The sequence below is a fragment of the Cnephaeus nilssonii genome (assembly GCF_951640355.1).
Source record: "Cnephaeus nilssonii genome assembly, chromosome: 7".
Lineage (NCBI taxonomy): Eukaryota > Metazoa > Chordata > Mammalia > Chiroptera > Vespertilionidae > Cnephaeus > Cnephaeus nilssonii.
In genome coordinates this window covers 41,976,633-41,994,068 of record NC_137078.1, presented here as the reverse complement: position 1 = coordinate 41,994,068, position 17,436 = coordinate 41,976,633, and the positions used below count along the sequence as shown (strand labels likewise).

General features: G+C 36.1%; 1 protein-coding gene across 2 annotated transcripts in view; it reads left to right on the top strand.

Annotated features, from left to right (window-relative positions):
• Positions 1-17,436, top strand: part of PRKACB (protein kinase cAMP-activated catalytic subunit beta) — a 110,389-nt gene that overhangs the window by 30,615 nt on the left and 62,338 nt on the right. The window contains exon 1 of one of the 2 annotated variants that reach the window (XM_079777917.1): positions 9,327-9,669. The exons of the other annotated variant lie outside the window; for it this stretch is intronic. Coding sequence (XP_079634043.1) covers positions 9,486-9,669 — 184 coding nt within the window. The 5' untranslated portion in view covers positions 9,327-9,485. Of the gene's footprint in view, positions 1-9,326; positions 9,670-17,436 lie in introns of those variants that run through there. 2 annotated transcript variants of the gene reach the window in all.

Sequence of the window (17,436 nt, the reverse complement as noted above, 5' to 3'; positions counted from 1 at the left end):
TGGACATTGTTAGATGTTCAGTACACATTTGTGGGTGGTTGTATATTCTCTATTTCTTCATTGATTGTGTAAAAAAAGCCCTGGCCCATTGGACTATGTCAACTTCTTAACTCAAGCTTCTAAATGAGTGCATTACACCAATAGCAACCACACTTTTCTGAAAAGATAATAACACTAATTCCTTTTGGGAAATATATGCCATTCTTCCACAGAATAAAATATTCACTAGTAGAATCTGATTCAAGACATGGCCAATGTGTCCTATTTGAGTGAATTAGACAAATTGAATAAATTTCACTGTGCATGTTACCTGAAATGCAATTTAGAACGTGTATGTTTGCACATGGGGTGAAGATGTGTAAGGGAGGAAAATCAAAGAATAGAATAAGTTTAGAGAGTAAGGTGTGCAACAGGAAAAATATTCTATAATTTTAAGATTAAATCTCAATTTTTCAATTGGCCTATTCGTCTGAGCTATACCTTCACAGTTTTTTCTCCAGTGGTATAGCTTTTTTCCTACCTTACCTTGAGGTAGGATGTCTAGAGGGGGCTGCAGTAAAAGGGATGACCTCCCCAAACTGAGACAGGGCTCTGGTAAAAAATTTCCCCGAAAGAGCAAGCCTTTGTCAGAAAATGCTCTAGGTATCTATATACATAAAACCCTAGTATGCAAATAGACCGAACAGCAGAACAACCGAACAACCGAACAACCGAACAACCGGTCACTATGATGTGCGCTGACCACCAGGAGGTGCCCGCGGGACATGGTGGGCGGCGGCGGCAGCTAAGTTTAACAGTTAGAAAATAGTGATCTATCAAAATCTGAAAAACAGGTGCATCAGTGGTTTAAGCATATCATTAGTAAGCATGATAATTTTCTCCTGTCCCTTAAAAATACCTATAAGACATAGGACTTGTATTCTAAAGCCTTTACTTGTTGGAAGGAAGAATAAAAACTGAAAACAAAAATGCTGTTCTGTGAAATTCTGCAGGAGGTGTACTCAATTGTATCAGTATTTAAAAATCTAGGAACTGCATACATAAGAAGAAGATCCCCAGAAAGGTCCACTTGTCACTGTCACAGGAGGAGGGAAGAGTAATTATATGAAATACTAGGGCCCAGTGCACAAATTAGTGCACTGTGAAAGGAACTGTGGGCCGCGAGGCTGTGGTGGGCACAGGGGCGGGTCTTGGCCCATCCTCCACGCCCCTCCTGCCATGGCCTTTGGTCCCCTGTCTGCTGGCAGCCCTGTTCCCGCCGCTGCCACTCCCACGTGCTGACAGCACCGGCCCCACTTGCACCCGCTGACGGTGCAGAGCGATTGGGGCTGGCACTGTCAGCAGGTGTGAGCGGTGGCTGCTGCCCCGATCGCCCCTCAGGAGGCAGGGGGAAGTGGAGAAGCCCTCAGGGGCAATCAGGGCCGGCTCTGGGTGCCAGTAGTAGGTGCGAGCAGTGGCTCTGGCGCCAGCAGCGGGTGCAAGCAGGGCTGGCACCAGCAGCAGGTGCGAACACTGGGTAGGACCGCGGTGCGCGGAAGCAAAGAATTTTCAGTATCCACCAGAGGCTCGCCCCAATGACAGTGACCAGCGCCCCACCTTGGTCTGATGCCCCCGCTCAACCTGCTCCACCATCCCGCCACCGCCGCCGCCCACCATGTCCCGCGTGCACCTCCTGGTGGTCAGCGCACATCATAGTGACTGGTTGTTCGGTTGTTCGGTTGTTCTGCTGTTCGGTCTATTTGCATACTAGGGTTTTATATATATAGATACCTAGAGCATTTTCTGACAAAGGCTTGCTCTTTCGGGGAAATTTTTTTACCAGAGCCCTGTCTCAGTTTGGGGAGGTCATCCCTTTTACTGCAGCCCCCTCTAGCCATCCTACCTCAAGGTAAGGTAGGAAAAAAGCTATACCACTGGAGAAAAAACTGTGAAGGTACAGCTCAGACGAATAGGCCAATTGAAAAATTGAGATTTAATCTTAAAATTATAGAATATTTTTCCTGTTGCACACCTTACTCTCATATCAACACACAAAAAAGAAAAAAAACTGTGGAAAAATGCAGCTATGTAGCAGGGCTCCAGTATAATAACAAGGAGTTACAGCTGAAAGAGCTGCAAGGCGTAGGCTCTCACTGAGCGAGAGTACTGAGAAGAGTCCGTAAAGGGAACCAAACGAGGACACCAGAGGAACTTGAAGCTTCTGATACCTATAGCAAACATTATACACGGCCTACCTCCTGGCCAAATTAACAAGTTACACAGTAAACGTCTATTTATATCTTTTCCTATTGCCCAGTGCTACATGGTGAACTTTAAACAAAACAATTAGATAGCATGTTTAAATGCAAGAAAAGTCTGAAGACATAAAGCAAGCATCAGAACCAGACTCAGATATTACAGATGTTTAACTTATCAGGTAGGGAATTTATAATGAGTAATCAATACGTTAAAGATTCTAATGGAAAAAGTGGGCAATATTCAAGAATACATGAGTAATGTAAGCAAAGAAAAAACTCCAAGAAAGAATCAACAGGAAATGCTAGAAGTAAAAAACACTGAAATAGAAATAAATACTTTTGATAGGCTCATCAATAGAATGGATACAGCAGAGGAAAGAATCGGTGAGATTAAAGATAGATCTATAAGAACTGCCTGAAGTAAAATGCAAAGAGGAAAAAAAATATTGGATAAAAACCCCAAAATCCAAGAGCTATGGGACAACTTCCAAAACTGTAACATGTGCATAACTGGGATACCAGAAGGAGGAGGAAAAGGAGCAGAAGAAATATTTGAATAATTGCAGAGAATATTACAAAGTTAATGACAGACACCAAACACAGGCCCAGAAAATTTAGTACCAAGCAAAATAAATGTAAAAATAATCTGGGCACATCATATTGAAACTGAAGAAAACCAGAAACTAAGAAAATCTTGAAAGTACCCAGAGGGGGTGAGGGAAAAAAGAGAGTGGAATAAAATATTTAAATGTTGAAAGGAAAAAAAATGCTAACCGATAATTCTATATCCAGTGAAATTATTTTTCAGTAGTGGAAGACATGCTTTCTCAGACATACAAAAACTAAAGGTATTTATTGCTAGCAGACCTGTCCTGCAAGAAATGATAAAAGAATTTTTTCAAGGAGAAGGAAACAATATAAGTTAACAACTTGAATGTACATAAAGAAAGAAAAAGCATTAAATAAGAAAATGAAGAATGAAATACTTTTCTTATTCATCATTGATCTAAAAGTAACTCTTTGAAGTTATAATAATAACAACGTAGACTAGAGGTTTATAGAATGTGGATAAGTGAGATGAATGACAACAGTGTCATAAGGGTTATAAGAAAGGATTTGGGAATACTCTGTTATAAGGTACCAGCACTACAAGTGAAGCAGTATAGTGCCATTTAAAGGTGGGTTTAGATCAGTTAAAAATGCATATTGCAAACACTATGACAACCACTAAAAAATTTCCAGAAAAATGTATAATTGATTGTTCAGGGAGGATATTAAATAGAATCCTATAAAATGTCAATTACAATCAGAACAATTCAGACAGGAAAAATGGGAAAAAATAAAATAAATGCAACGAGTAGAAAACAATTAAAATGTAATAGATGCTAATCTATGTCATAGTCACTTTAAATGTAAACAGCATAAATACACTAACTAAGAGACAAAGATTGTCAAAGAGGATTTAAAAAACAACTAAGCTATATTTACAATCCCTTTAAAGAACCAGGTAAAAAGAAAAGGAATCATGAAACATGAACCATGCTGTCACTAATCAAAGGACAGAGTCTGGAGCAGCTGTGTTAATTTCAGACAAAACAGATTTCAGGACCATGCAAATGGTGATGGCTACAAAGGAACAGTACATAATGAATTGGTAATCAATTATTTAAGAAAATTTAACAATCCTAAGCATATGCACTTAACAGAGTGTCAAAACACATGAGGCAAAAGCTGATGGCATTGAAAGGAGGAATAGACAAACCCATTACTATAGTTGGAAACTTCAACACCCCTCTTTCAATAATTAATAGATCAGGCAGGCAGAAAATCAGTATGTAGGTGCCCTGGAAAACACTATCAATCAACTTGATTTAATTAATATTTATAGAATATACCATTCAACAACAGCAGAATATACATTCTTCTTCACCTTCATGGAACATTCAGCAAGATAAATCACATTCTGGGCCATGAACCACACCTTAACAAGTCTTTTAAAAATAATACTTATGCAAAGTGTATTCACAAGCCACAATGGAATTAATGGAATTAAACTAGAAATTGATAATAGAAACTAAGCTGGAAAATCCCCCAGTGTGTGGAAATTAATTTAAAAACACACTTCTAAATAACACATTGGTCAAAGAAGTGTTAAGATAAATTTTGAAATATTTCTAAGTGATAATGAAAATATAATTTATCACAATTTGGGGGATTTAGAAAGGCAGTGCATAGAGGGCAATTTATAAATACATAACTAGAAAGAAGAAATATCTGAAATCTATAATGTAAGGTTCCACCTTAGGAAAGTAGAGAAGAAGAGCAATTTAAACCCAATGCAAGCAAAAGAAAAGAAAAAATAGAGATGAAATTGAAAAAAAATTTAAAAAACAAAATTTTGTTCTACAAAAAGATAAATAAAATTGTTATTTAGCCAGACTAATCAAAGGGCAAAAAGATAGAAGACACATTACCAATATCAGAAATGAAAGCTAGAGTATCACTATAGCCTCTATGGGGATTAAAAAGTAAGAAAGGAATACTATGAAACACCATGCCCACAGATTTGATAATTTAGATTAAATGGATCAATTTCTTGAAAGACTTTTAAACTACCAAAACTCACACAAGTAGAAATAGGTCATCTGAATAAGTCTATATTAAAATTAAAATTATAATTAAACAATTTTTAAAAAAAAACAAAGCATCAGGAACACATGGATTCACTGGTGAATTCTAACCAAACAAAAATTATAAGGTAACAAACAATTCCATTAAAAAGTGGGCAAAATGCCTGAGCAGATATCTCACTGAAGATACTGGTGACAAATAAGCATATGAAAAGTTGCTCAACATATTTGTCATTAAGGAACTGCAAATTAAAGCAACGATGAGAAACACTACGTATCTTTTAGAATGGCTAAAATTAAGACACACACAACTAACTGCGATTGATGACAAGGATGCGGAGCACAGAAACTCTTCATTACTGGTGGTAATGAAAACAGCCACTTTGGAAGTGGCTGCTTTAGGCAATTTCTTGCAAAACTAAACATAGTCTGAGCATACAATCCAGCAATCCACACGCCCAGAAATTTACTCCACTGATTTAAAAACTGTGTTCACACAAAACCTGCACATGAAAGTTATAGCAGCTTTGTTCATTCATAATTGCCTCAAACTGGAGGCAACCAAGATGTCCTTCAGTAGGTGAAGGACAAACAAACTGGTATTCCAGGCAATGCAATGCAATGTTATTCAGCAATAAAAAGAAATGAGCAATAAAGCCACAAAAAGGCATGCATGAGTTTTAAATGCATATTGCTAAGTGATACACGAGTCTGAAAGTGTGTGTAATGTATGGTTTCGGTTGTATGCCATTTTGGAAAAGGACGAATTCTAGCACTGGTAAAAATGTTGGCAGGTGCCAAAGATCAGGGAAACACAGGAGATTACTAAGGTGGTAATCTATGCTCTAGTCTATGATATATAATTGGGGATACATGACATGCATTTGTCCAAACCCATAGCACTTACATTACACAGAGTAAACCTTAATGTATGCAGAATTTTAAAAACATTGTTTAGAAGGTCGGGGGATCCCAGAATGAAATCCGAATGTGATAAAAAAACAATCTTAACTGTATTACAAATGTATCACCATCACCCAAAATGAGGCTAAAGGTGCTGACCTAAGTACATTTGGAAATATGTGGAAGTCTGTAAGACTAGACACACACACAAAAAACTGTACATAGTAGTGTAGTCTGGTTGACAAAGGTGTTTCCCATGAGGATGAAGGTGTTAAAACTGTACCAGGTTAACAATTCTGATATTGCCACGTTTGTGTACTGAAATTAAACAAGTAAGTAAATGGATGGTGAAAGCCAGGTTGCTCACTGGAGTGGGAGTTTTCAGATAAGCAAGAGGACAAAGCTAAAGTGAATCATGCAATAATGAATTAAAGTTGAAAACACCAAGAACTTATTTACCTTATTGTAGACAAAGATGGTTACATATAGAAATACTTCATAGATATCAGTATATATACACATTGTATGTACATATATTTCTTTGTCAGCTGAAAGAGCCTACTTGCAACAACACCCCAGTAGCTGCAAGCACACCTGGTTCCCAGGTCTTGGTTTCTAATACCCTTCTCCAATTAGCAGAGCGAGGGCTCCTTGGCTGATTCTAGAACTAAGGCAGGAAGCATAGAAAATGAGCACAGGGCATTTAAGTGCTCGAGTGCGCGCGCGTGCGCGCGCGCGCACACACACACACACACACACACAATTTTATATCAAAGGGACATAGGAAATTCAAAGAGTTATTTTATTAACTATAAGAAACCAGTATTTTGTGATATCTTATGGCAAGCAAAAGCGATTCACTATGAAAATTGTTATAATTTATAAAATTAATGCAGAATGAATAAGAACTTTATAACCTAAAGTTGATTACACTTTAGTTTATCATACATTATTTAATTAGACTATTAATAAAGTATAAGATATAGCATTACAGCAATTTTTGGGTACATGACTAGACATCTTAGTACAAATTGAAGTTCTGAAAAAAACCATCAGGAAGAATAACAAGCAATATACCTCTTTAAATTAATTTGAATTATGAAGGAATTCAATTTTAGTTAAAGCTGCAGTTGTTTCTTTCTAGCAGTAGATGTCAGTAGAGTTCTTTTAATAAAAATCAAAGGCCTGAGTACCTCCATAGCAACAGCTTCCTGGTCACATTACCATATATAGGAACATTGCTCTTAGGACTAAAGATTCTACTTTCTGTAAGGACTTTGCAACAAATGGAAACACTTTAATTAAATTTTTTTTAAAAAGTACAGATTTCAAATACAGCATTTGCTAGATACTTATCCAGTGAGGCTTACTTTCTTTTCCCTGTAGTAATTTTGTTTTAAGGTTTATGCATTTTTTTAAATAAATTATTCTTAGTGTCCTAATAAGGAATCTGAAATATCTGTACTAAACTCAAGCAACAATGATTATAAGTCTGGCTGGACATGTTGTGTTAAAAGTGAATATGGTGAGGCTGAAATGGTAGGATGTTTGTGCATTGACAAGGGAATACTGTGAGTGTAATATTTTGAGGAAGTTAATATGTCAGAGATAAGTGATTGGAAGAAATAACTAGACACAGAGAAAACAAGTTATTTCAGAAATCCACATTTGCACTAATAAAAACAAAACTCAAAAAATGAATAAAATTTAGTAACTGATTGAATATAGAGAAAAAGGAGTTAAAAGACATTACTTCTGTGGCTGTTGTTTTTATATATGAACAACTTGGTGCTTGTTGGATAATTTACAACTGTGAACTATCAAATAAAATTAAAATATATTCAAGTGTTTGATCATTTTACTTAGACTTTTAATTGGTTAAAAATGAATGGATACTTCAACATCTATTTATTGAGTATGTAATACATACATTGCATTTATGAATTCAAATAATTCACAATTTGAGGCATATATTTATAAACAGCAATTTTTTAAGATCAAGGAAACAGAAGAAAGCAGTTTATTTTTCTAGGAAGTATGTGGGAAACTTCAGTGAGGAGGTGACATTTGTGGTGAGCCTTGAAGTGAATAAATTTCTCTCAAGAGAGCAAGTCAAAGAATTCAGGAACTTTATCTACTTCTGTCCATACAGTCAGTCTGGCTCTGCAGATGTTTATTGAAGAGTGCAGGCACTTGTTCGTTGTCTGTTTTGTGTTAAAGCACTGTCAGATGTTAAAACAAATGATCTACTATATGCACATTCATAAAGCTACAAATTTAAGTTTAGTCTTCGAGATACTGTTATTTGTTTGTTTAGATTGATATTAATTTTATTACACAAAAACAAAGTACATAAATAAGCTGTTATTTGGCAAAGTTCTTTAGTCAGTGTTTCGTGTGTGTGTGTGTGTGTGTGTGTGTGTGTGTGTGTGTGTGTGTGTGTTATGTGTTGTCTTTGATTACATTTTTGTTCCTATGTTTTCTATTTTTCATTATTCCTATTCTATTTGTCAAGTAGCTGGAAGGAAGCTTGGACTTAGATATTTTTTAGATAGATTATTTTAAAAGGTTCTTTCTCCCTCTTCTCTCCCTCTCTCTCTCTCTTTCCCTCTCCCTCTCCCTCTCTCCTTCCTTTCTTTTCTTCCTCCCTCCGTCCCTCCCTCCCTCCCTCATGTAGAGCTTCTAAAGAGAAAACCACTCAGACTTCTCATTTTTTAATTAGTGTAACAAGACAAGTACTCAAAAAGTATTATTATATGTCACAGGTTACTTTTTTCCTGCAAATGGACAGTGGCAAATTTTATTTACTTTTAATTGAAGGCACGCTAAGTGAGACTTTTAAATCAGGGGTCAGGTAAGCTGTAGTTCTCTGTGTTATGTTTAAAAGTTAACCTGTCTCAGTCAAGTAGAAGGAATTTTTTCCTTTCAATTGAAATTTCTTGCTATGGCTGATTTTATGTAATTTTAAGTCTTATATTTTGTGTGTGTGTTTTTAAATTTTTAAACGTTTTAAAATGTACTGCTCATAGGTACTTGAAAGCAGATTATAAGTTTGATAAGCAAAACTAGCATACTACGTTTTTCACATTCCTGTATGTATTAGACTTAAGTCAATGAGGTTTCTTAAGTGCTAGTTCAGATTTTTTTCTTAGTTAAAATATGTTATAAATTTGTCTTACAATTCTTGCAATATCTGTCCCATACCAGTTTTTGATGAAAAGTTAACTGTTTATAAGGAGTCTTAAAATCTGTACATTAGCTGAATTCCTAGAAAACACATATGACCATTTTAACATTTTATTTTGAGAGTGGTTTTTTTATATGAACCTTTACTTGTTTGCATAGAGTAGTAATACATATTTAACTACTTTTCCTTTTTTTAAAAATTAGCCTACTATGTATAGATAAAGCTTTATAGTTAGTGCTCTAGTTAACCTGTATATTGATATTAAAACACTCTTAAACATAGAGCCTTTCAGATCTATATTTCAAATCTTTAAAATCCTCATCCCTGGTTGAGATGAAGAGTTTTGCTAAGAAAGGCTCAGTAATGTGCTGTTTTATATTAACAGGAAACAGAACAGCAGTAGTGGTTTGAATACCCTGCAAACAGGAAGTTTGACACATGCATAGCTCTTAGCTTCTGTGTAAGAACTTGTTGAGCTCCTTCTGGAAGAATTTTCAGCTACTTTAAGTAAAGTGTAAATACACATGAATGGCAGCGTATAGAGAACTCTCCGGTAGCCAGTATTCAGGTACAACTGCTCTTCAGAAATTGGAAGGTTTTGCTAGCCGATTGTTTCATAGACACTCTAAAGGTACTGCACATGATCAGAAAACAGCTCTGGAAAATGACAGCCTTCATTTCTCTGAACATACTGCCTTATGGGACAGATCAAGTAAGTTTTGTTTTTAAATAATACATTATAACTGGAAGCTAAAATGCTAACTGGAGTTTTAGAATCAAACATAAAGAACTATGCTTTGTTTGTCTTTTTATGATTTGCACAAGGACATTTTGCGAGTTGAAGTTGAAAGAGTTCCACAAAAACTCGATTATAAGTTGAGCTGAACCATGTAGTTCGTTATTTTGTTTTATCTACAACTTTTGAATATCAGTGGGAAACCTCTACAGAATGTTTACATCATTTCTAGTGTCTGTTTCTGGTTGTTTTGCTTTTTTTGGTTGTTGTTGTTCTTATAAAAAAGTGAAATGTCTAAATTTTAGAAACAATGAATAGTTTATTTTTTAAAATTTCTTGGCTGTATAAGCCTTAAAATTTGAAAGGACACAGAAGATTCTTGAATTTTTAATTAAATTTCTCACTTATTTTCCAACTTTTGTTTTTAAACACGTGTGAAAGTTACTTTAGTTTTGCAAGCAGGATTTCTAATATCAAAGCATAGCATGATTAGTCTATGTGAAATCTTATATTTATAACATCTTAAAAAAATCAAAAGCATTCATAATTATATTTTATGTTACTTATAATTATGGTTAAAGGGGGGAGTTGTTTATGCATGCATCACATTCTTCCCAGGCATGTTAAAAATGTTTGGATTTATTGCTTGCTTTGCTACAAGAGTGATATGTAACCATATTTGGTGACATGAACTTTAAAAGATGTATTTCACATATAAACAATACCGGTACCTCCATTCCACATTATACTTTGAATCTTCCCCAAGGTATTTTTGTTACTCTGATTAAAGGAACAATAGAACTACCCTTATTGCTCTTGCCCTTTTTGGTATATTTGTTTGATCATCAAACAGCATAGGTTTTGCCTCGTTTTGTTTATATATTCCATAGCAGTTAAGGGGAAAAAAACCTCAGTTTTAACAAAAACAAGAGTGGTTTACAAAATTTACTCCCTGGTTTATATAGTACCTTCATAGTTCTATAGAAGCTTATTGAGTTATTTTTTTTTTTTTACTCCATCTGAATTTTTTTTACCTTCAAGGTATTTGAGAAAGAAAGTAAAGAATTTGTACAATGTTTTTTACTCTAAAGGTTTTCATTATTTATAATTAATTCTTACTACATAGCAAGTTAATAGATGAGGAATTTCAAATATCTTCAAGTTAATGGACTAATGAATATTGAAATATAGTATATTATTAAAATTTACCACGCAACAAAAGTTTATTACTCATACTTTGCTCTCTTCTGTTAAATTGCCATCTCTTAAGGCCTTTTGGAAATCTTTTTTTATGCATCTCAAAGATCATTTAATTAAAAGTTCAATGAGGAATGAGTACAATACTGAACTTGTTTTTGTTTCACTAATACCTGTTCCTCAAAATAGTGGGTATTTAATAAATGTATCTTGAATGAGTATCATGGGCTTGTAATGATTAAAGGTTATGTTTGAACTATACTTTCACCATTTTAAAAGTGTATGGGGCCTTTTGAGACACATTTTCAAGTATAAGTTGTGGAAGATAATATCATGAGCCATGATTTTTTTTCTTTGAAAAAACACACTGATAAAATGCTGTTAACTTTTTTTATTGCAATGTCACAAAATAAAACAAATAGGATTATGTACAAGTAAAATTAGGAGAACCTTGTAACCTTCAAATAATAGGCATGATATAAGAAATACTAAAATAGTAACTGATTATTCATTAATCAAGTATTCTTTTTCTCTTCTGTCTTTCATATCCCCAAAATATCAAATACACACAACAATTTTATATGTGTAATAATGAGCATGGTGAGCTTACAGCTCTTGTTTCCTATTATGGAATCTGTTGATATAGAGGAGAAAACACTGATACAACAGAAACAGAGGAATCCTTTCAGTGAAAAATTCCAAGGTTTATTTTTGTGATGAAAGCACAAAATTTTATTCATTTATAGAATAAGTTACAGAAGGAGTTTTGACTATATGAAGATTTTATGCAAACCACATTCTTCAAAGCTACTCAAAGCAGCTTACTTGCACAACTTGTTTGACAAGAAAAAGGAATGTAATATCTTTCGATAATAAATACTTGGAATATGATTGTTCCAAAAGTGCTATTTTAAGAAATCAACTAAGCACAGAAGCTACAAGTAATATTTTAAAAAGTAGGTTCATAAACTATGGAGTAAAGATTAATTACCAATTTAGACATGTTTGAAATATAACGAGTTTTAATCCCACTTTCTTCTTTAGTGACATTAAGTATAGGAAGAAATGCAGAATAAAGGCCACATAGTGGTTTCCAGGTGCCTTAAATGTGTTTCATCTTTTACTACTAAATTAAATAACAAGAGTTCCTGTTTGATAACATAAATATTTAACAGCTGATTCCATGCACATATAAGTACATGAAGTTCAAAAGAAAAACATGGAGGAATTCTGCTTTTCATTTTGACTCAAAATGAATAGGAGTATTAACATTCATTGAGTTCTCTTTCTAGCAGATTTATTATAGTTAACTTTTAATAATTCCTTTAAAATGGATTGTAAATGGTGTATTAAGTTATATAGTGATGAATTTGATGAAGTTTTGCACATTTTAAATCTTGGACTTTATATACTTAATGACTGTCTAATTACAACATTTGAAGGACTGAAGAGGTGAATATCATCAAACACGTTACCTATCCTCCTTTCCTGTGAATTGGCAGCCTGTTTTTCTGGCAGAAACAAGCCCATATTGGTGAATCTTACATTTAAATACTGAATTGATAGCCATTATGATAGGTGTGAGATGGTACCTCATTGTCGTTTGATTTGCATCTCTTGGATGATTAGTGACTTTGAGCATGTTTTTATATGTCTCTTGACCTTCTGTATGTCTATTTTCTAAACATGTCTATTTAGGTCTTTTGCCCACTTTTTGATTGGATTGTTTATCTTCCTTTTGTTAAGATGTATGAGTGCCCTATAAATTTTGGAGATTAAAACCTTATTGGAGATAACATTGGCAAATACGTTCTCCATTGTGATAGGCTCTCTTGTTGTTTTGTTGATGGTTTCTTTTGCTGTGCAGAAGCTTTTATTTTTATGTAGTCCCATTTGTTTATTTTCTCCTTAGTTTCCATTGTCCTAGGAGCCATATCGGTAAAGATATTGCTACGACATATGTCTGATATTTTGCTGCCTGTGGATTCTTCTAAGATTTTTATGTTTTCCCATCTCACGTTTAAGTCCTTTATTCATTTTGAGTTTATTGTTGTGTATGGTGTAAGTTGGTGGTCTAATTGCATTTTTTTGCATGTATCTGATCAACATATGATAAGGGCTGGTGAAGATGCGAAGAAAAAGGAACCCTCAGGCACTGCTGGTGGGAATGCAGACTGGTGCAGCCACTGTGGAAACAGTATGGAGTTTCCTCAAAAAATTAAAAACAGAACTGCCATTTGATCCAGTAATCCCACTTCTAGGAATATATCCCAAGAAACTAGAAACACCAATCAGAAAGGATATATGCTTCCCCATGTTCGTAGTAGCACAATTTACAATAGCTAAGATTTGGAAACAGCCTAAGTGCCCATCAGCAGATGAGTGGATTAGAAAAGAATGGTACATCTACACAATGGAATACTACGCTACTGTAAAAAAGAAAGAACTAAGCAGTATGGATGGACCTGGAGAGCATTATGCTAAGCGAAATAAGCCAGTCAGAGAAAGATAAATATCACATGATCTCATTCATTTGTGGAATATAATGAACAACATAAACTGATGAATAAAAATAGATCCAGAGACAGAGAAATATCAAACAGACTGTCAAACCTCAGAGGGGAAGGAGATGGGGGGGAATAAGAGATCAACCAAAGGACTTGTATTCAGGCATATAAGCATAACCAATAAACACAGACAGTAGGGGGGTGACGGCATGTGCTGGGGGGTGGGAGTACCTGGGAGAGGTCAATGGGGGGAAAGGGAGACATATGTGTAATACTTAAAACAATGAAGAATTTAAGTTACCGTATTTTCCGGTGTATAAGACGACTTTTTAACCCAGGAAAACCTTCTATACGCCCAGTCGTCTTATACGTTGGAAAAAAAGGTAAATAAATATGTAAATCTATATATGTAAAAGGCTAAGTGACCGACCGTTCGACTGACCAGTACATATGACATGCACTGGCAATTTAAAAATAAACGTTGAGCCCGGTGGGCGTGGCTCAGTGTTGAGCATTGATCTATGAATCAGGAGGTCACGGTTCGATTCCCAGTTGGGGCACATGCCCGGGTTGTAGGCTCAACCCCCATTGTGGGACATGCAGGAGGCAGCCAATGAATGATTCTCTCTCATCATTGATGTTTCTCTCTCCCTCTCCCTTCCTCTCTGAAACCAAAAAAGGTATTGGAAAATAAATAAATAAATAAATAAATAAATAAATAAATAAATAAACGATTCACGCATGCGTGATACACGTTGGCACCAATCACATGCGTGTGTTTCGATCTATCATTGTTGATTGTGAATTTGGTTGAAACTTGTATTATACAGAAAGGGCAAATTAAAATATTTCTGCTAATTAATTTCCTCTCACTGTGCACAAATCCATGCACTGGGCCTCTAGTAAATAAATAAATACTATATTGAACAATTTTATATAGGATTTTTCAGGTATAATTAGATAGCTAAAATGGTTATAACAGAACACTTTATGTAGTCAGTTTTACCTCTCCAAAGCTCACAGTCTTTAAGACAATTCACTTCCATGCTTATTTCTTAGTCCATTGAATCTGTATCATTGTAACTTCTAAGCTAGAAGACCTTCCACGTTACCTTTTTATCTACTTTTTCCACCTGCAACTATTCCATAAGCTTCTGGATATAATAGTCAGTTTTTATTCATTTGGCAAACTCAAATTTTGAGTATTTACTACGTCAGTCTATAAACAAGTCTGGGAAGAAAAAGATCTAGTTTTTACCCTCAAAAACAAGAGTAGGAAAAGGAAACATAAAACAACAATTCAAGGCATAGTGAAATGGTTGCTTAAAAGTGTGTAAGTAGCTTGCTGTGGGCATTTAATGTAAGAAGAAATTAACACTAAAGAGAAGATGGGGCCTTGGAGAATACTGAAGAATGAATAGAATTTTCATTTTACAGAATGAATAAAATTTTCAGACTCAAAGTGGGAAAAGGTTATTTTATTATAAGACAACTAGAGGCCCAATGCACAAAATTCATGCAAGGGCCTTGGCCCCAGCCCCGCCTGCCACTGCTGCCGCAGCCCACGCCTGCTGAGGCTTTGTTCAGAAGGAAGGTCGTCCAGAAGGTCGTCTGGTCTAATTAGCATATTACACTTTTATTATTGTAGACTAGAGGCCTGGTGCACGAATTCGTGCATGGGTGGGGTCCCTCAGGGTGGCCTGTGGAGATTGGGCCCTAGCTCACACCTCCAGCCTCACAGCTCTGCAGCCCCGCCTGACACCTGCCTTGGCCTGGCACCACCCCTTTACCTGCTCCACCATCCGCCTGTAGAGGGATGGATCGGGGCCAGGCATCCCTGCCACCGCCGCTGGTTGCCGTCAGTGGTGGCGATTGGTGGGGCAATTAGGCCCTCACTCACACCCGGCTTGGCTGGCGCTGCCCGCTCACCTGCTCCACCATCCCACCACAGTCCCACTCTTGTCGGGGCCCATTGGAGCCAGCAGCACTTCCACTGCTGTCTGCTGCCAGCGCCGTGTTCCCCGCCGCCCCCTGGTGGTCAGTGTATGTCATAGCAAGCAGTCGAACTCCCTGTCTAACTCCCAGTGGAGGGGACAATTTGCATATTAGGCTTTTATTATATAGGATAATACATAAATATGTGAAAATATGAAAATTTAGGATTTACTTAAAGATATAATAAGATATTGTCTGGAAAAGTAGGTTGTGGATCTGATCTCAATACCATGGGGTATTGAGAAGGAACAGCCTTGACCAAGCTTCAGAGGATTTTGTTACCTAATTCCCCCAAGGTAATGGATGCCTAGCAACCTTACATTTACATAATTAAGTTGTTCACTGAAGTTATTCTTCCCACAGCAAAGATCTGCTTCAAGCCAACTGCTCCACTTACGTAGAGAAGCACTTGACAACTTTTTTTAAATCAAAGTATAATTTACATACCATAAAACTCACTCATTATAAGTGTACAATTACTGATAAATTTAACAATAAATTGATAGAGTTGTGCAGTCACCGTAATTCAGTTTTGGAACATTTTCATCACCCCTAAATTTATTTTGTACTCTTTTGCAATCAGTTCCCACTTTCACTTCAGGCTCAGACAAACTCTGATCTGTTTTCTGTTCCTACATATTTCCTTTTCTGGATACTTTGCATAAATGGAATTATGCAATATATAATCTATTGTTTCTGGCTCCTTTTACTTAGAATTGCCTTTTGAGATTCACCCATGTTATATTGTTGAATTGTACTATGTTGTTTGGATATAACATATTCTGTTTATCAACTTAGCAATTGATGAACATTAGGATTGTTTCTAGTTTGGGATTATTTGCATAATGATGCTATAAACATTTGTATACAAGTCTGGATGGACATGTGCTTTCATTACTCTTTAGTAGTTATCTATAATAATAAAAGTGTAATATACTAATTAGACCGGACAGCCAAACAACCTTCCGGACGTCATTCCATACGAAGCCTCTGCAGCGGGGGCTGAGGCAGAGGCTGTTAGGGGCAATCAGGCAGGCAAGTGAGCAGTTAGGGATGATCAGGCAGGCTGGCAGAGTGGTTAGGGCCAATCAGGCAGACAGGCAAGTGGTTAGGGGCGATCAGGCAGGCAGGCAGAGTGGTTAAGGGTGATCAGGCAGGCGAGTGGTTAGCGGTGATCAGGCAGGCAGGCAGAAGCGGTTGGGGATGATCAGGCAGGCAGGCAGAAGTGGTTGGGGGCAATCAGGCAGGCAGGTGAGTGGTTAGGGGTGATGAGGCAGGCAGGAAGAGTGGTTAGGGGCGATCAGGAAGGCAGGCAGGTGAGCAGTTAGGAGCCAGCAGTCCTGGATTGTGAGAGGGATGTCCCACGAGGGGTCCTGGATTATGAGAGGGTGCAGACCGGGCTGAGGGACATACCCCCACCCCTGTGTACGAATTTCATGCTGCGGTCCTCTAGTCTAGGAGTAAAATTGCTGGGTCATATGGTAAATTATGTTTATCTTCTTAACTTTCAGTTTTGTTTTTCCCCTAAGTGGATTTACCATTTTACATTCCTGTTGCTAAGGTTACAGTTTCTTCATAGCATTGTTACCATCAGTATTTTTTATTATAGCTATTCAGGTGTGTGTATAGCTATTCTCGTATTTCATTGTGGTTCTCATTTTGTATTTCGTAATGATTGATGATAAGCATATTTTTCATGTTCTTATAAGCCATTCCTGTATTTACTTTGGAGAAATGTATTTTCAAATAATTTGCCCACTTTCAGAATTGAGGGATTTTTTTTTTTTTGGTCTTATTATCAAGTCTTAAAAGTTCTTTATATATTCTGAACACAAATTATCTGCCAAATACATAATTTGTAAATATTTTTTACACTCTGTGACTTGTCTCATTTTCTTAAATGATGTCCTTGAAGAGCAAAAGATTGTAATTTTAATGTAGTCCAACTGATATTTCTCTTTTCCTTATGGATTGCACCTTTGGTGCTAAATCTTAAGAAATCTTTGTTTAAACCAAGGTAATAAAGATTTTTATTCTACAATTT